General features: G+C 44.3%; 1 protein-coding gene across 2 annotated transcripts in view; it reads right to left on the reverse strand.

Moving 5' to 3' along the window:
- The window catches only part of ppp2r5d (protein phosphatase 2, regulatory subunit B', delta), a 63,011-nt gene that overhangs the window by 30,325 nt on the left and 16,018 nt on the right, over window positions 1–16,668 (reverse strand). For both annotated transcript variants that reach the window (XM_054750445.2, XM_070542651.1), the window contains exons 3-12: window positions 15,238–15,415; window positions 14,876–15,075; window positions 14,615–14,725; window positions 14,437–14,529; window positions 14,235–14,365; window positions 4,390–4,449; window positions 4,209–4,317; window positions 4,054–4,107; window positions 3,790–3,960; window positions 3,588–3,715 (exon numbers count right to left, since the gene is read on the reverse strand). In XM_054750445.2, the coding sequence (XP_054606420.2) occupies window positions 3,588–3,715; window positions 3,790–3,960; window positions 4,054–4,107; window positions 4,209–4,317; window positions 4,390–4,449; window positions 14,235–14,365; window positions 14,437–14,529; window positions 14,615–14,725; window positions 14,876–15,075; window positions 15,238–15,415 (1,235 nt within the window). The remainder of the gene's footprint in view (window positions 1–3,587; window positions 3,716–3,789; window positions 3,961–4,053; window positions 4,108–4,208; window positions 4,318–4,389; window positions 4,450–14,234; window positions 14,366–14,436; window positions 14,530–14,614; window positions 14,726–14,875; window positions 15,076–15,237; window positions 15,416–16,668) is intronic.

Genomic DNA, 16,668 nt, shown 5'->3' on the forward strand with positions numbered 1-16,668 from the left:
AAAAAAGGGGAAAGGGGGGGGCTCGTCTCATTTTCGTTATGAAAAAAAGGGTGTCAACAGAATTAATTCGTCATCGTTTTCATTTAAACAACAACACTGATGTTAACATACATATCTTCTACCCCGACAGCCTCTTGTTAGTGGCTTTTTAGACTCTTACGGTCTCCAGCAACAGGTCCAGACAGGGACGCAGATAGGATTTTCAAACTGGGGGGGACAAAGTTCCAATGTACCCTCCCCCAAACACATACACACATACAGACACACACACACGCACAGACACACACAAATACACACACACACACACACACGCACAGACACACACACATACACATACACACACACATGCATGTACACATACACAAACTATTGCAAGCGCCTTAACTAGAGCTCAGTCAGTTTGTGTAATTTCATCCAATGGTTTACGTAAAAACTAACACTTTTATATACGTGTTTGAAGCCATTATGCAGTGGAACGCTGGCAACAAAGCTCTGCCTGATCAACACTATAAATAATAAATGATCCGCACTTGTATAGCGCCTCTTAGAGTAAGGACTCCAAAGCGCTTTACACTACAGTGTGTCATTCATCCATTCACACACACATTCACACACTGATGGTGATGAGCTACGATGTAGCCACAGCTGCCCTGGGTCACACTGACAGAGGCGCCCCACTATTTAATTCAGTCATTTGTTATTCTTACAATCAATTACTAACCAAAACCTCATGCTTTATGCAAAACATTAAATGGTTTGTCAGCATACCAATCTTTACAGAAAACATAAAATTCCTAAAAAACTGCACATAAAATATATTTAAAAAATGAAATTCACTTATCACTTAGAGCAGTGGTTCCCAAACTTTTCAGCCTGACCAACAAATGTTCCTTCGTATTTTCAACTTATTTAGAAATTTTTCATTATATTTGGAAAGGTTTAATTTATATATAAATATATAAATCTCTTTTTAAATTTTATATTTCACCTTTTTTATGATTATGTGACACACTTGACTTCCATACAGAACGCATCAGTATCTGCCTCTTTTTACGGCTTTATTTTTACATTGTCGCTACGTCTGTCACGTTTGCGGTGTTTTACCATCATTTCTACATCCATCTCATCCCAGAGAATGTTAAACCAACATTAAACCCAACGTTTGGAGCTTGTAAGCTCCACACACCTCTCGTGCAGCACCAGCTGTCTGATGCTGCAGCAGCGTCAATCTTCCCGGCTGGATGAGTGAATTTCTTCATCAGAGTCAATATTCTGCTTCATAATCAGAGTCAGTCATTAGCAGACAAAGTGATCAGTCAACAAAGACCAGACCTGCCGGCAATTATACTTTTTATCTAATATTTGCGCTCTTCATGTTGCACACATCTCCTCCTCTCCCCGACTGGGAGCCTCTAGGCGGGAGGCGATTTTCAAGCTCTAAAAACTCCCAAACTGTGCTCAGCCTGAAGGTTCCACATCTCCACTATCTTCTGGTGTAAAGTAGTAACTTCATGAGGGATCATATTTTTTAGATGAGACTTGTTAAAGTCAGCAATGAGGCTTTGGCACTTATAACGAGTAAGTCCCAACACTGACAACAACGTACTGAAACTAGAACCAACATGCATAAACAGACAGATCGGTCCCGCCTACTTACACTGTTGGTCTTTTTTAAATATGCAGTAATCGTTGCTTGCCTTTTTTGCTTCATCCTGCATCCTAGCAGCAACCACTTTGGTGCCTCTGGAGTCGGTGTTTGTTTACATTACGCTGCATTCAATGTAATTGGAAAAAGGAGCTTCAAGAGCTTAACCTCCGATTTTGTTTTCTTTCTGGCCTTAGTTGGGGGGGACGGATCGGGGTCGATCTGAATCTGGGGGGGACGGATCCCCCCGTCCCCCAACCTATCTGCGCGCCTGGGTCCAGACACCCACCCACTCAGCCTCGCATATTTTGGACTTGGTTCTGTTGTTTGTATCAGTAGAGGGCGACAACATCCTCTGCTGCCCACGGATAAACAGAGTAGGAAGTGACGTCACCATCAGCGTCAGCTCTGAGGAAGTCTGCAGCTGCAAACGAAACCGTCAGCAAGGCAAAAAGAAACCTTTTCTGTGTTTTAAAAAAGAACTAAAGATGGAATTATAAATGACTACAGTACTGAAGTATAAATGACTAATGACTGGAACATAAGCAAATGCTTTTTATAAAACTGAATAACTGAAATAAATGGACACTTAACAGGAGGAACTACAGACAGGAACATGACACTAATCAAGACTATTAAAATGTCACTGTGTGATAATTAACAAGGCCCCAATCAGCAAATAGAAACACCTGTAAAGGTTCCTGAGCCTTTAAATGGTATTTCAGTCTAGTTAAATTAAAATAAACATAGTTTTGCACAGTACTGTAATTTTTCCTGCTACACATAATTGTGAGTTTTAAGTAGCATTTCTGTTGTTGGTAATCTAGTAATGGTTAAATAAATAAATAAAATCCATTAAAATGACACTAGAAGAGGCACAAATCTGATGGAGGACTTTAATGTACCATCTTCTCTAGTAACACATGCATTTTCTCATGAGTAACGGAAACAGCATTATGACAAAAGAAGACGGTAATTAATAAGATTACTCTTTACTGAAAATATGGCGTTATTCCCATCACTGGGTTTCAGACCAAATTACAGCACAGAATCAGCCCACATTCAGGTTCTCAGTGATATCCCGATTTTAATGGACTCTGGCTCTTAAGTTTTGTTACTGTTACTCGAGCTGACCACAGCATTCAACACTGTAGACCACACCATCCTACCCCATAGGCTTGAGTCACGGGTGGGTGTCACTGGTACTGTCCTTGCTTGGTTCAAATCATGCCTCACTGGTCGACGTTTTAGAGTTCGTATCGAGGAGTGCTCCTTTCCCAATGTCCCACTTTTGTGGGGGGTGCCTCAGGGTTCTATCCTGGGTCTTCTCCTTTTTAAAAATACATGCTTCCTCTCTGAAGGATATTATCCAATCATGGCGTCAACTACCATTTCTACGCAGACGATTGCCAAATTTACCTGAAACTGAATCAACAGCACTCATCTACTGTTTTGGCAGAATGCCTGTCTGAGGTCAAAACCTGGCTGTCCACTAACTGCCTACGTTTAAATGATAGCAAGATAGAGGCCATCCTTTTAAACCCCACCAACACAAATGGTGCTACAGATGTACCTGCTCTTCCCTCACTTAAATAATGTGTCACCAGCCTAGGTGTGAAACTTAACTCTGACCTCTCAATGACTTCACAAGTCAATGCCACTCACAGGTCTTTCTTTTTATCTACTTTGCCGCATCACACGGCTTAAATCCATCCTCAAACGCCCGCATCCTGTATCTTTCATTCATGCATTTATTACCTCCTGCCTGGATTACACCAATTCTGTGATGACTGGGATTAATGCGCCCACCTTGAGCAGACTACAGAAAGTTCTAAAGTTCTTGAAAGCTAGTGGTGCTCAGGTGTACTGGGTGGTGTTCAGGTGTACTGGGTGGTGTTCAGGTGTGTGTTCAGGTGTACTGGGTGGTGCTCGTGTGTGTTACTTGTTCCAGTGGCTCTTGGAGTTCTTGTAGAGAGCGGGGAACATGATGGGGAGGATTTTAGCTGCATTGTCGCTGATCAGACTCATGATGTACTCGTTATTCCAGTAATATAGAGCTCTCTCTGCCACCTGAACACAAAGCATTGATCAGAACCTCCTCAGACTATTGCTCTGGTTCTAGCTTATGGTCATGTTTCTGCTACCTGGAAGTGAGGACTGGAGACACACTTGGCGAGCTGTCTGAAGAGCGGCTCCTGAACTTTAACAAACTCTGATGGCTCGATGACATCTAGGATCTCCTCCAGCTCATTCAGGAACATGACCTCCTTTGGACTGTGAGTCTTTGGCCAGAACTTCAGCAAGCCCATGATGACCTGTGGGGGACACAAGTGTTTGGGAAAAGAAGATAGTTTAATCACCATATAAACCAAACTGCTCAATGAAAATGATGTGTGCAGCAAACTTACTGGCTCAGTCAGGCTACTGTCCTTCTCCAGGAACTGAACCACACAGTAGGCCAGCTGTAGACATACAGCGCAAAATCCACCTAATTACAACCCAACATAACATAACATTTACCCAGAATGGTCCAGGTGTTGGTAGGTGGAAAGGCATGCCTTACCTGAGGGTGGTACACGCTTAGAGACTTAACTTTATGCAGTGGCAGCAAAACTCTGATCAGAAACATCTTGTGTTCTTCTTTCAGCGGCAGAGCAAAGCCATTAATGATGCTAAAAACAAGAGAGCATGTGTCAAAGGTCATCCAGAGGTCAAACGGTTCCACATACTAGATGGACTGTTACCTCCCCAGGATCTCCAGAAGCTCCGCAATGCCATTGTGGTGCTCCGTCTCGTAGATGAACCTGTAGGAGCAACAGCAGTGGGTCACAGGAGTGTTATCATACCTTTTGGGACTAGTTGACTTGTTGCGTCTTTATGTTTGGTGGGGTTATTTCCATTTGAATTCCTTACACGATTGTGACTTTAGTCGTTCATGTTTAACAGACTTGAACAGAAACTGTGACTGAGACTACACCCAAGTGCTGCTGCTACGTTTACTTTTGACCAGTAGTGCAACATTGCTGTCTTCTTTTGTTGATCTCCAATATTTAGAAATTAAACAAAACCACAAGGGCCTCAATTATAAAGCTTACTGATGCTAAAACTGGGACTGATCATTGCATCATTTTCTACAACGATTTATAAAGAAATGTGGCAACTTTAGGTACACTCTGAGCCTTCTGTAAGAGCATTATAGAGACGGGGACTCCGGCAGCACAGCCGGTGAGATGGTGACTTTAAGTTAACTTACAGACTTATGGATGTTCACACACACACACACACAGACACACACACACACACACACACGCGCGCGTGCGCGCACACACACAAAAAAACCAACAGTTAGCCCTCACCATCATCTCTGAACTAGGCAAAAAAACATTGTTACCTTTATCCATGGTGTCATTAGGGTGTTTTAAAATCAAATTTCCCATTCCTCGGACCACCAACTCTCCTATAATTCTCTATTTTCACACCTCATCTATGAAACTCACCTCTCTTCTCCTGCCCTTTCTAGTACAACATAAGGCCACATGTAGAAGAAGTAAAGATTTAAATTTAGATTAAAGGTAAACTATGTAAGAATTGAGTAACAGTGGCATCCTGTGGTCAGATTTGATTACTGCAGTAATTACGGTGGGGTTGCCATGTAGGGATAGGAAACTAAAGTTTATATGTTTTAACAACCATGAAATATTATCTGTGTTTTCTCAATTATAAACTACTTAAAAAAACAATATATTATACCAAGTTTATTTCTATAACACATTTTAAAATGACAGCTGATCAAAGTGATGAACAAGGATACAACAATAATAATAAATACAAAATTAGCATTCAAACATAAGATAATATAATATAATGATATAATAATAAATATATGATATAAAATAAACAGTAATTTATAATATAGTGGAGAAAAACTAGGGCAACATTAGAATCACAAACCTAACAAATGTATAAACCTGAATGTTTTACATTAGAACATGGTTATTATACAATGAATACAGACGGAATGATTTCATTTGGAGAATCACAACAAAAATAAAACATTCGGTAATTGTAAAAGCCCTTGGATCACCCCCAGGATCACGCTCCTCTTCCCCACAACCAGCCCACACCTCACCGCCCACCCACCACCTGGAACCCCGAACCCTCCGAGCTCACCTGCCGAGAGCCACCTCCAGACCTGACCTCTGTCCCCCCTCAGGATCCCCATCTCCCTCCTCCCAACTTCCCGGTCGAGCCGTCGTCTCCCGTCCCTCGCCCATTTTTGTGGTGCTCCTTTAGTTTCTAAAATAAAGCCTTTTGTTATTCCTTTTAAGAAGTTCAGTCTCGAGTGGTGATTCTGAGTATGCCTTGGGTCAAACACCTTCCCGAGACCATGTCAGACCTGTTTGCTAATTCTGTCTGACAGCATGTTTGTGAGAGGAGGATTGGGCCATGCAGCAATTTTAAACTAACAATATTTCATTAATTTGTTGTTGAATGTTAACAGTGTTAATATACTACACCACTACATAGTCATGTAATTAGGGTAACAACAAAAGAAGAGTTTGCTGAGCTGAATCGATATATTGGATCGAATCGAATCAAATCGTAATAATCGATTCTAATTCTTGAGAATTTGAATTGAATCGATTCTTAAAATTTGAATTGATACCCAGCTCTAAATCACAGCCCCGTCTACATGAAAATAAAAACTGATAAAACTAAAACAAGTGTAGACTCAATTCTAGTATACCTAAAGGGATGATTAAAGTAGAAATGAGGCATTACCGTAAATCCTCTAATACAGGCCGGTATTCAATTAAAGGCCGGGTCTCCAATTTTGGCCGGTGCCGGAGTCAGCGGAGGTAAATAATGGCCGGTTTCTTATTGTGGCCGGATGGGATGTGGTAACAAGCAAGTACGAGCGTGCCAGCGGCAAGGTTGTAGTCCACAACTCAACCAGCAGGAGGGAGTAGGGGTTCACGTAGACATTTATTAGGCTTTTTCTTCAACGCTTTGTAACGCTACAGACACGATCCTCTATCACGCTCCTACCACACAGAGTCACGGTGTCAGTTAAGCATGCTAATTTAACCCGCTCCACAGAACACACATCACCTTCCCTGTGGTTTACATAACACTCACACAACACGCAAATCAGCACATAGGAACTAGCAGAACGATAGGAAACACATATAACACAATACCCAGAATGCACCTGGCTTACAACCCCACCCAGGTCATTACACTATCAAGTTCAAAGAGAACGTGCTGATTATGCTGCAGAACACTCTGGAGAGCAGCAGTAGGGGGTGTATGAACTACAGTAATCCCTCGTTTATCGCGGTAGATGCGTTCCAGACCTGGCCGCGATAGGTGAAAATCCGTGAAGTAGGGACTCCCAGCATGCCCCTCGCGGGGATTCCCTCCACGTCGCACCTACATCACAAACCGCGGCTATAAACGGAAGTCGCCTTTCCAGCTCACCACTCAGTCATTGTTTCTTCAGATTCATGATCAGAGTTTCCAACCTACCGATCAATCCAACGAACTATCAGCTCATAGTAAGTTATCTTACTTACTTCTGGAAAGCCCGGCATTTCCGTGTCACTTCGTTGACGCTCGAACGCTCGGGGGTTTCCTAGAGCAGCCGGCGTTTCACCGATGCTATCACTTCCGCGTCTGTGAAACCACGCTCCCTATTGAATTATCGTATGATCACATTCTCTGTGATCAGCAACGCGCTGTGCCAGACCGTAGGTACTGACACGCGATCGTTCATGTCGGTTCATTTCCTTTAATGTTTTCTGTCTTTTATTTGCGCCTGATGTGTATCGCTGCTGTGGAGCGGGGCGCATCAACTTGTCCACCGACGCACAGATCACTGATGCGGCCGGCAAGCAGGGAGCGCTCCGCTGTTTTCGCGGTCGGTAGGTCTGCCTCCTGAGTACGGCCACAGTAACAATCAGGTGTCGCCTCCTCAAAAACTAATTTAACACGCGATCGTTCAGTGTCAGTTCATTTCCTTTAATGTTTTCTGTCTTTTATTTGCGCCTGATGCGTTTCGCTGCATGCTGTGGAGCGGGGCGCTGCGGGCATCACCTTGTCCTCCGACGCACTGATCACTGATACGGCCGCCAAACAGCGAGCGCTCCGCTGTTTTTGCGGTCGGTAGATCTTTTAGAACTGCAGTTCAAAGGTAACTCATAAGGTGAATATATATGAACCCAGGTAGCAGTTTTTCTTTAGGATTGAGAGGAGATGCAGGAAGATAATAAACAGACAGGACAGAAAAATAGTCAAATAAAAACAAGTTAGTTTTTGTACCTGCTGTTGCAACAAACAGACACCATTGAAGGTCATCAGAAGTGAGGAACAGAAAATGAAATAATTATTTTAATGTTTAGAGCAGCAGGAACTCCGAGAGGCTGCAGGCGCATCAGTGAGTTTGCGGCCGCTGCGCAGGGGGAGGGGGGAGAGGGCTGAAGCAGGGGGAGGGGGGAGAGGGCTGAAGCAGGGGGAGGGGGGAGATGGCTGAAGCAGGAACTACCGTTGTTAAAAGAAATGTGTTTAACTTTAAAAATGTGGGCGCAATTTTAATTGTCAAAAACTCCAGCGAACCATTAGTTCATTTTGCTCAAATAGAAATAGAGGCCTGCCTCTAATACTGGCCCTCCTTCCAATAAAGGCCTGGTGCTTGATGAGCTTGAGTCAAATACAGGCCGGGGCCTGTATTAGAGGATTTACGGTATATCAAAGTGTACAGTGAAGACAATGATAACGATGCATTTACACCTGAAATACTCTGGGACGCCTGCAAAGCAGTTCTGAGGCTAATTAACTGCAAAACTGACCCTTCTAAAAAATAGAAAAAAGAAGTAGAACAGAAACTGGCAGAACTAGAGAAACAACACAAAACAATACAACTGAAATTACTTTCAAGAAAAATAAAAAGCCCAAACTCAGAAATAAATTAATACTTCTAAAACAGATTTTCTATGACACAGGAAGTAACTCGTCAAAACGCTTAACCTACAGACGACAAAAACAACAAGCGGAGCAGAATGTGTACAAAACCAGGGATCCGTAAGGTAACAAGGTTACATACATAGAAATAAGGGAATGCTTTACAAAACTGTACACTTTAATAGAACAAAATGAAGATACTGAATGATCTAATCCTACCGACCACTTCAAAAGACCAGAATGCAGATCTAACAAAGACTATTAAAGTCCCATCGTTGTTGCGCACACTGGTGTGGTCAAAATTGTCCTCCGCATCTGACCCATCCCTGTGGGGAGCGGTGCGCTGCAGCGGTGGCTGCGCTCGGGAACACATCTCCCCCCTTTTCCGTCTAATTATACTTCTTGAGAATCAAATTAAAATAGCGGTTAGCCCAAAATATAATGAATAAACTTATCCTGCAAAACTAATCTAACAGAGTGATCAGGGTCGCAACTTAACCCATTGAAACTAGTTACTCTTTTCAGTTACAGGCCATAAGGGTGACTATAAGACCAGTCTCTGAACCAGCCTGGACACACAATCGACCTCGTCACAGTCTGGTTAGTGAGAGGAGGGTCATCCGATGAAGCCTGGGTGGCTGGACTGGCTCCTGCCTGGGCAGAAGTCAGGGGCTGACAGTCCATCACAGGTGGTGTCTGTGTGCCGTAGGGCTGCGCTGCAGTGGGATCATAGAGCGGCTCCGGCTGCAGGTGACGTTGGTTCCGACGCAGCGTGTCCCCATCCTGTGTGCGTAAGATGTAGGATCTCGGGCTGATGTTCTCTCCGGTCATGACTACCGGTGAAGCCCGCAATACCTGAGGGTCCAGCTTGGACAGCACTCTGTCCCCAGGGCGCAGTGGTGGCAGTGATCTGGATCCATGGCAATGATTGTAGAAGTAAGCCTGCTTTGCCTTTCCTCTTCTGTCATTCTCTCTCACCACTGATTGATCGGGCCATTTGGGTTGGAGATTTTTACTCAGGGCTCCGCCGGGCTATAACCTGTGGTGGAGCAGGGTGTGGATCTGTAGACCATCAGGGCCATCACAGGGTCCTATTGCTTCAGTATTTTTTTGGCATTTTGCACGGCCCATTCTGCATGGCAGTTACCTTGTGGGTGGTGGGGGCTCGAGGTGCAGTGCTTGAAGTCCAGACTCTTGGAAAACTCTGGGAACTCCGGGAATTGGGAGGGAAACCTGCCTGGCAGTAAATACTGCATAAGGTGCAACATTTTTTTTTCAGCTCTATTTTTACTGGTTCTGTCTTAAAGTTCAATGGTCACCAAATGGTCCCCCGCATGGCTGGGATTGTTGGTAAATTGCCTCCTCAATTCTTCTCACCAGGTTCATTTCCACAGATTTTTCTCTGCTCAGCTGTTCACTTATCTCCCATGTGCAACATATGCTGTGAGTGGATATTTCTTGCCTTTTTAGGTGACTGAGCTCTGGATCCGGCCAATGCATTTTATCCGGCCGATGCTTTTTATCTTCCCCCCTGGGCTGTCCAATGGGATGTGTGTTGGCTGCAGCTGTGGGGTAGGTGTGATTAAAAGGTAAGCTTCTTCGCTGATGATTGTTACGTCCACCCCGGTGTCTATTTTAAACTCCATCGGCGTCAAACCCATCAGCAGCTTGATGAACCAGTGTTCATTCTCCCCCGCCGTTGTGTGTGCTGGTGAAAGCATGCGCGTTGATGTATGACGTTACTTCTGGGAATTAAGTACTCGTTGAATTTGGCTAGCACTCGGTTAAAATCATCTCCGTGAGCCACGTCGTCAAAGACGAAGAACCGGAAGATGTTTTCGGCTTCTTGCCCCATGGCGTATATCAGACAGCTGACCTGAACTGCTCCATCATCTCTCCCCCAGCTTCATCGCCGTCCAGTAGTGGAGGAAACGTTGACGCCATTCGGACCATTTCCCTGGCTTACCGAAAGCAAAGCTGGATGGCGGATTGAATTTGGCCACGGCATCTCAGTAGCTCCTTCTTTCGTGTACTTCTGACACCATGTGTAGTGAATGAGGAGACTTGCCGTACTGTCTGACTCACTTTTAACAACAACTCTAACACACGCACAGCTACTACTACAGTTTCAGTCCCACAACTTCCGGGTCGACGTAAAGCGTGTCACAAAGGTCCATGCATACCCCTGATTAAATCTAAACATCAGTGTGGGTTAACACTGGATATGACATTCAACAGACTTAGAAAGATCAGATGAAGAACAAACTTTAGCAGACTACATGAGAAAAATGCTCAGCACAAAAGAAATGAAAAAATAACTTTCACTGCCTGCAGATTCTTTGTCTCCACAGGAACAAGAACCAGTGAAACCTGGGGACTGGGTGTCAAAGTCATCAAAAGGAAAAGCGTGGTCCAGTCAAAAGTGGGAGGGACCATTCCAAGAACTCCTGACCACTCCCACAGCAGTGAAGATAGCTGAAAGATCAACATGGATCCATCTCAGTCACTGTAAGCTGCAGCGAGTCCTGGATGACTAACAACTAGGGAAGAGGTAAAGCCTGACTCCAAGGGGGAAGTGACCTTATAGTGGTCTCCCCGTCTCAACGTCAGTGAAGACTCCAGAGGCCTTTTTCCTAAGTTAAAGTTGATCGCCAAAGGAGCTCTGTTAGCCAAGCCGCAAACATGGAGCCAAACAAGAAGTGTTGGTTCGCTACCGGCGTGTTGATGCTGGTAGGAATAATCATAACTTTGTTGCTGGTCTATGAGAAAGAGGTTAAGGATGTTCATAATCACAACAAACACATGACCTCTCCTACAAAACACGGTGGGTTCCCCATGAGTTTTCCACCAACTCCTGGTGGAAGTTCATGAACTTCACAGCCAAAGTGAACAACATGTCTAACTGCTACACCTGCTCACACTTGGCCCCAACTTCCATCACTCCCAAGCCTGGTAGTGACCAGCCACCTCCCAGACAAGTTTTTCCCTGTCTGTGTGGTAGGAAACGGATGTAGAAGGGTGGGGAACACCCCCACCCCCCACCCCCACCCACCCACCCACCACCACCCCAACAGCAACCTCCTCCTTTTTCAAGACTTCTCACATAATGTGACTCTTAGGAACCAACGGTGCACCTACACCAAGGTCGACCACCGGTTACTCCTGAACAACAGCACCACCAACTGCTCTCAACTAACCCCGCCTCCCCAGGGCACCAGAGTTTTGAGTGACTACTACTGGCTTTGTGACGACAAAGCCTGGATCTCCCCACCGCACAACTGGGGAAGTGTGTGTGTGTGTGCATTGGTGAGTCTGACAGATCATCATCATCATCATCATCATTTCTACATGACAGATATGTCCAGCCATCCAGCTGCAAAGACACGCATGATACAATCTAAGCCCAGTAAAATTTTCCCTGGGTCATCATGCATTCCTCAACAATATCGCATCTGGGGAAAGACAGGAACGTCAAAGCTGTTAAGGATTGTCATCGAAATTGCCATCTATGAATTGCCATTTTATGATTGTCGATTCAAATCTTTCAGTTTAAAATTGTTAGTAATAAAATTTCTTCATTTTTAAACTTGCCTCGTTATTGAAACGAAACACAGAAAAGGGTTGCATTTTCAGTTTATCGAATGAAAAGAATCTTACTGAATCTTCTGTTTAATAAATAAACTTTTGCTATTAATTTAAGTATCTTAAATTAATTTTCACACCATTACAACAGCGCGCGCAGGCCAGAGCGCTGAAGCTCGGAGCGCATTATTATTATTATGAAGCTAGGGCACATGCGGAGGACACACACACAAAATATACTTGTTTTCAATTACATTTATTGGGCCCACTTACTTTTTCTTTGGCCCACCCACAAATGAGTTTCTGGCTACACTAATGGTGACATATGACAGACTTTTCTGAGCTCCGCAGCCATTACACTTTTCACCTCGCGCAGCCCCTAGCGGCAGAGAAATGCTCCCTATTCCAAATACCTGTCCTGTCTGCTATTCACCTGAAGCAAACTACATCAATCATTTTTCTAACGCCTTCTCTGCTAGTGTAAATATTGCTGATATTTTGTGTGATTTGTTTGACCAAAACATTTTTATTCTTGTTTGAATTAAATTACATACATTGTTTTCTTTTCCTCCTCTTGATGACAGTGTTGTGGAAAATGTGAAAACAAGACACAGTCACTTGAAGTTTTTCATGGAGGATTTTTCTTTATCATTTTTATATTCATGTCTTCTTATGAAATACTTGTACTTATGATTTTAATATGATAAACAGGAGGGAAATGTTAGAGATTTTAGAAATTGTTTTATTGATCATGTCTTATGACACTAAAATCTTTCAGCTCACGTGCCTCTGCCATGAGACAGCGTGCCAAGCACACAGTCTGAGTCCATGATTAAAACACTCACATCTTGACTATCCAGTGAAACTAGAAATTTCTGTTCCTGCATACCACTGATAAGGTTGACAACTCCCAACTTCTTGTGTGTTCTTCTTTTTAATTATTTAATGATGGTGTAATCATTTCTAATAAAAGACCTAGATGAGCCAAGTCGATTTCAGTCTGAGTTGGGACGTGAACACACACTCCATCTCACACTCCGCTTTGCAAAGTTGCTCTAAAAGGCAATTGTCCGTGTTCAGTTTGTGTTTCTTTGATATTGGTGGTTAAATATACCCATTACTTTCGGGCATCAACAAAGCGAATCACCGGTCCCCATTAGTTCCCAGTTTGCCACCAACAGTCGTCCCAATTCACAGTAAAGTCAGACAAACCGCGGAGCCAGCTGACAGGGAAAGACACGTTAATAAACAAAGAGAAACTGCCAACTGACTGCAAAAAGTCGTGTTGTTTCCTGCAGCACTCGAGCTGCCCGTGGTAGCTACCGGTGTTCTGCAGGGAAAAGTTAGCCTGCCTGCCGAGACACAGGAACACGCATTGCTAACAACAGCTGCATATTGAGGGAGTAGACAACTTTTATATATACTGATAATATAAACATGTTTTAGTCAGTTTCCTTCCTAAACACGTGAAAGTGAGCCTTTGATGTGATGTGATTATTTTATTGCTTTGCTGAAAATTATCGGATCGGGACTCGGTATCGGCAGATACTCAAAATCGAAAGACTCGGAATCAGATTGAGAGCAAAAAATATGTGATCGGAACATCTTTATAAAAATACCAGAAAAGCTCTGGTTAGCAAACAATTAGCTCAATGTAAAGATGACTTCAAACATGGGGGCACCCCAATACTTCATTCTGTGAGCTAGAGGGGCATGACAGAAAACTGAACAGTAACATCCCTGTTGTCCTATTAAGGTCAAAAGTCTTTTTCTCTGTGGCACTCCCATCACTGGAGTGCTACACTCTCTCTCTCTCTCTCTCTCTCTCTCTCTCTCTCTCTCTCTCTCTCTCTCTCTCTCTCTCTCTCTCTCTCTCTCTCTCTCTCTCTCTCTCTCTCTCTCTCTCTCTCTCTCTCTCTCTCTCTCTCTCTCTCTCTCTCTCTCTCTCTCTCTCTCTCTCTCTCTCTCTCTCTCTCTCTCTCTCTCTCTCTCTCTCTCTCTCTCTCTCTCTCTCTCTCTTCATTTCTCAGGTACTGGAGCAGCTCACCTGTAGAAGATGTTGTTTATCTGCCGGCGAATGTAGGCTCGAAGACCGAGGAACTTTCCATAGATGCGGTGAAGGATGGTCTTCAGGAAGTCTCTCTCTCTGGGATCTTCACTGTCAAACAGCTCCAGGAGCTGGGAGACAGGTGAGAAATTGTCATAACCACCTGTCTCACAAAATTCTAGACAGACAAGTAACAACTTACCGAGAGGACAAACTTTTGGTCGATGTATTTCTTTGCAATGTTCGGTGTGAAGTCTGGAGACTCCAGAAAGCGCAGGAAGAACTCGTACACCAGCTGTGAACACAGATACACCCATTGGTTCGGTAGTTTTGGATAAAGGGTGCGTTTAATTTTTGGACCTTGTTTCCAGGTGATGTACCTGCAGATGGGGCCAGGCCGCCTCCAGTGTGGGCTCATCCTCCTCAGGGTCAAACTCGGCTCCGGTGGGGTTGGAGGATGGAGGAAGAGTCCGGAACACATTGACAGAAAACTGAGATGTCACACAAACAGAAGTTACTTACACCAAATGATGAAGGTTCCTGATTCTTTCACCTGCTAAGATTTACAAACATGAAGCAGAGATTCTGAGTAAAAACGGGAGCGGAACAAAGCTCTGAGCGGTACCATTTGGTTGTCTCACCATGATGACGGCCTCGGGGTAGATGGACTCGGTGACCACATCGATGTTGTGTGTAATGTACTCCACCATCTCATTAAGCCCTGCCCTCTTCACTTCCTTGTACTTCAGGTCACTGAGCGGGTCGGATATGAAGTCAAAAAGAACGCAGCACTGACGCAGCTTCTGCATGAACAGCTCCTCTTGATCCACAGCAGGGGCATCTGAAGACCACAGAAATATGAGGATTAGCTTGATTCTGCTGAGACTTTGGACCAGTCTCAACTGATAACAGGCTAACATCCAGGTGTTTGACAGGTGACGGGCTGATCGGCACTCCTTCAGCTAACAGGACTGAGGACTTGGTTGGGTTTGGTTTCATTTACCTTTGAGGGCAGGTAGCTTCTGCAGCTCCCGGTTCCTGGTCAGGCTGAAGCGGGACGAGCTCTGGCGGCGCTCCTTCTTCACCAGCTGAGGACCTCCAGAGTATTTAATCTTGTTGAGCAGGGTGGGTGGAGGCGTGCTGTTACTGGCACGTTTGTTGTTGTTGCTCTGCTGCTGTGACTGAAAACACACACACACACACACACAAGTCAGGCTCTCTGCTCAGCAGGATCATCTTTAGGATGGAGCGACGTTTATGCCTGGAGCATGGTTTGTGTGTGTGTGTGTGTGTGTGTGTGTGTGTGTGTGTGTGTGTGTGTGTGTGTGTGTGTGTGTGTGTGTGTGTGTGTGTGTGTGTGTGTGTGTGTGTGTGTGTGTGTGTTTTAATATTTTTAAACTGTTATGGGAATTTGGGATCATTTTTATTCTGTAAAGAACTATGAGTAGCACTTTGCTTGAAAAGCACTTTATAAATAAAATGTGATTGATAGATTGATTTGAAGGAGGTCAGGATGTGCTGAAGAGGAAGCAGATGGAGGAGGAAGAGCAGAGGCCCCAGCACAGAACCTTGTGGGACACCATGGGTAAGGGAGGTGGTGGAGGACCTAAACTTGGAGACGGCCACAGAGAAAGAGCGCTCAGAAAGATAAGAGGAGAACCACTCCAGAGCAGTTCTTGATAACTTCAGTCTTGTCTTTGATTAACTGGAGGAAGTTTGATTGCATCCAGCCATTAACTTGCTCCAAACAATGACAGAGTGAGTCTAGAGGACTACAGTCAATAGGTGATAGAGCTAGGTACATCTGGGTATCATCTGCATAACTATGAAAAGTAATGTTGTTATTGTGTATGACCTGACCCAGGGGGAGCTTATAGAGATTGAAGAGCAGTGGTCCAAGAATTGAGCCATGGGGGACCCCACATGTCACGGTGATCAGCTTTGATTTGTGATCACGAATAGAACCAACATAACCCCTGTCTTCAAGATAAGATCAGAACCAACTGACAGCCCCACCCAGGTTATGAGCCTATGAAGAAGGATACATGACAGGATACCCCAGAACAGCGCTACACCCACTGTTGTCCTGATGGGGAATTGCTTTGCAACACTCCCAGGAGACGTCAGTACATGTGCGTCTCTTGCTTGAGGACCTGATGTAGAAACATAAACTAGACTCTCCTCAAAGGCAAAAATACCACTTGCTTGCAATGATTTAGGTATGTATTGCCACCTATCACCAGAGAAAATGCACACTGCCACTTTAACTTAACGGGCTGACGCTATCAAGACCGTACCAGGCCAGGCCAGAAAAATGCCATTATGGGTAAAAATTATCTTAGGATGTGGAATGCGTGTGGATGACTGAGACCTTAATATTGTGGTTCCCCAGTTCTGCCACTAGATGCTGTTTGCATGCATGGTCACAGCTGTG

This window comes from Nothobranchius furzeri, chromosome 12, assembly GCF_043380555.1.
Source record: "Nothobranchius furzeri strain GRZ-AD chromosome 12, NfurGRZ-RIMD1, whole genome shotgun sequence".
NCBI lineage: Eukaryota > Metazoa > Chordata > Actinopteri > Cyprinodontiformes > Nothobranchiidae > Nothobranchius > Nothobranchius furzeri.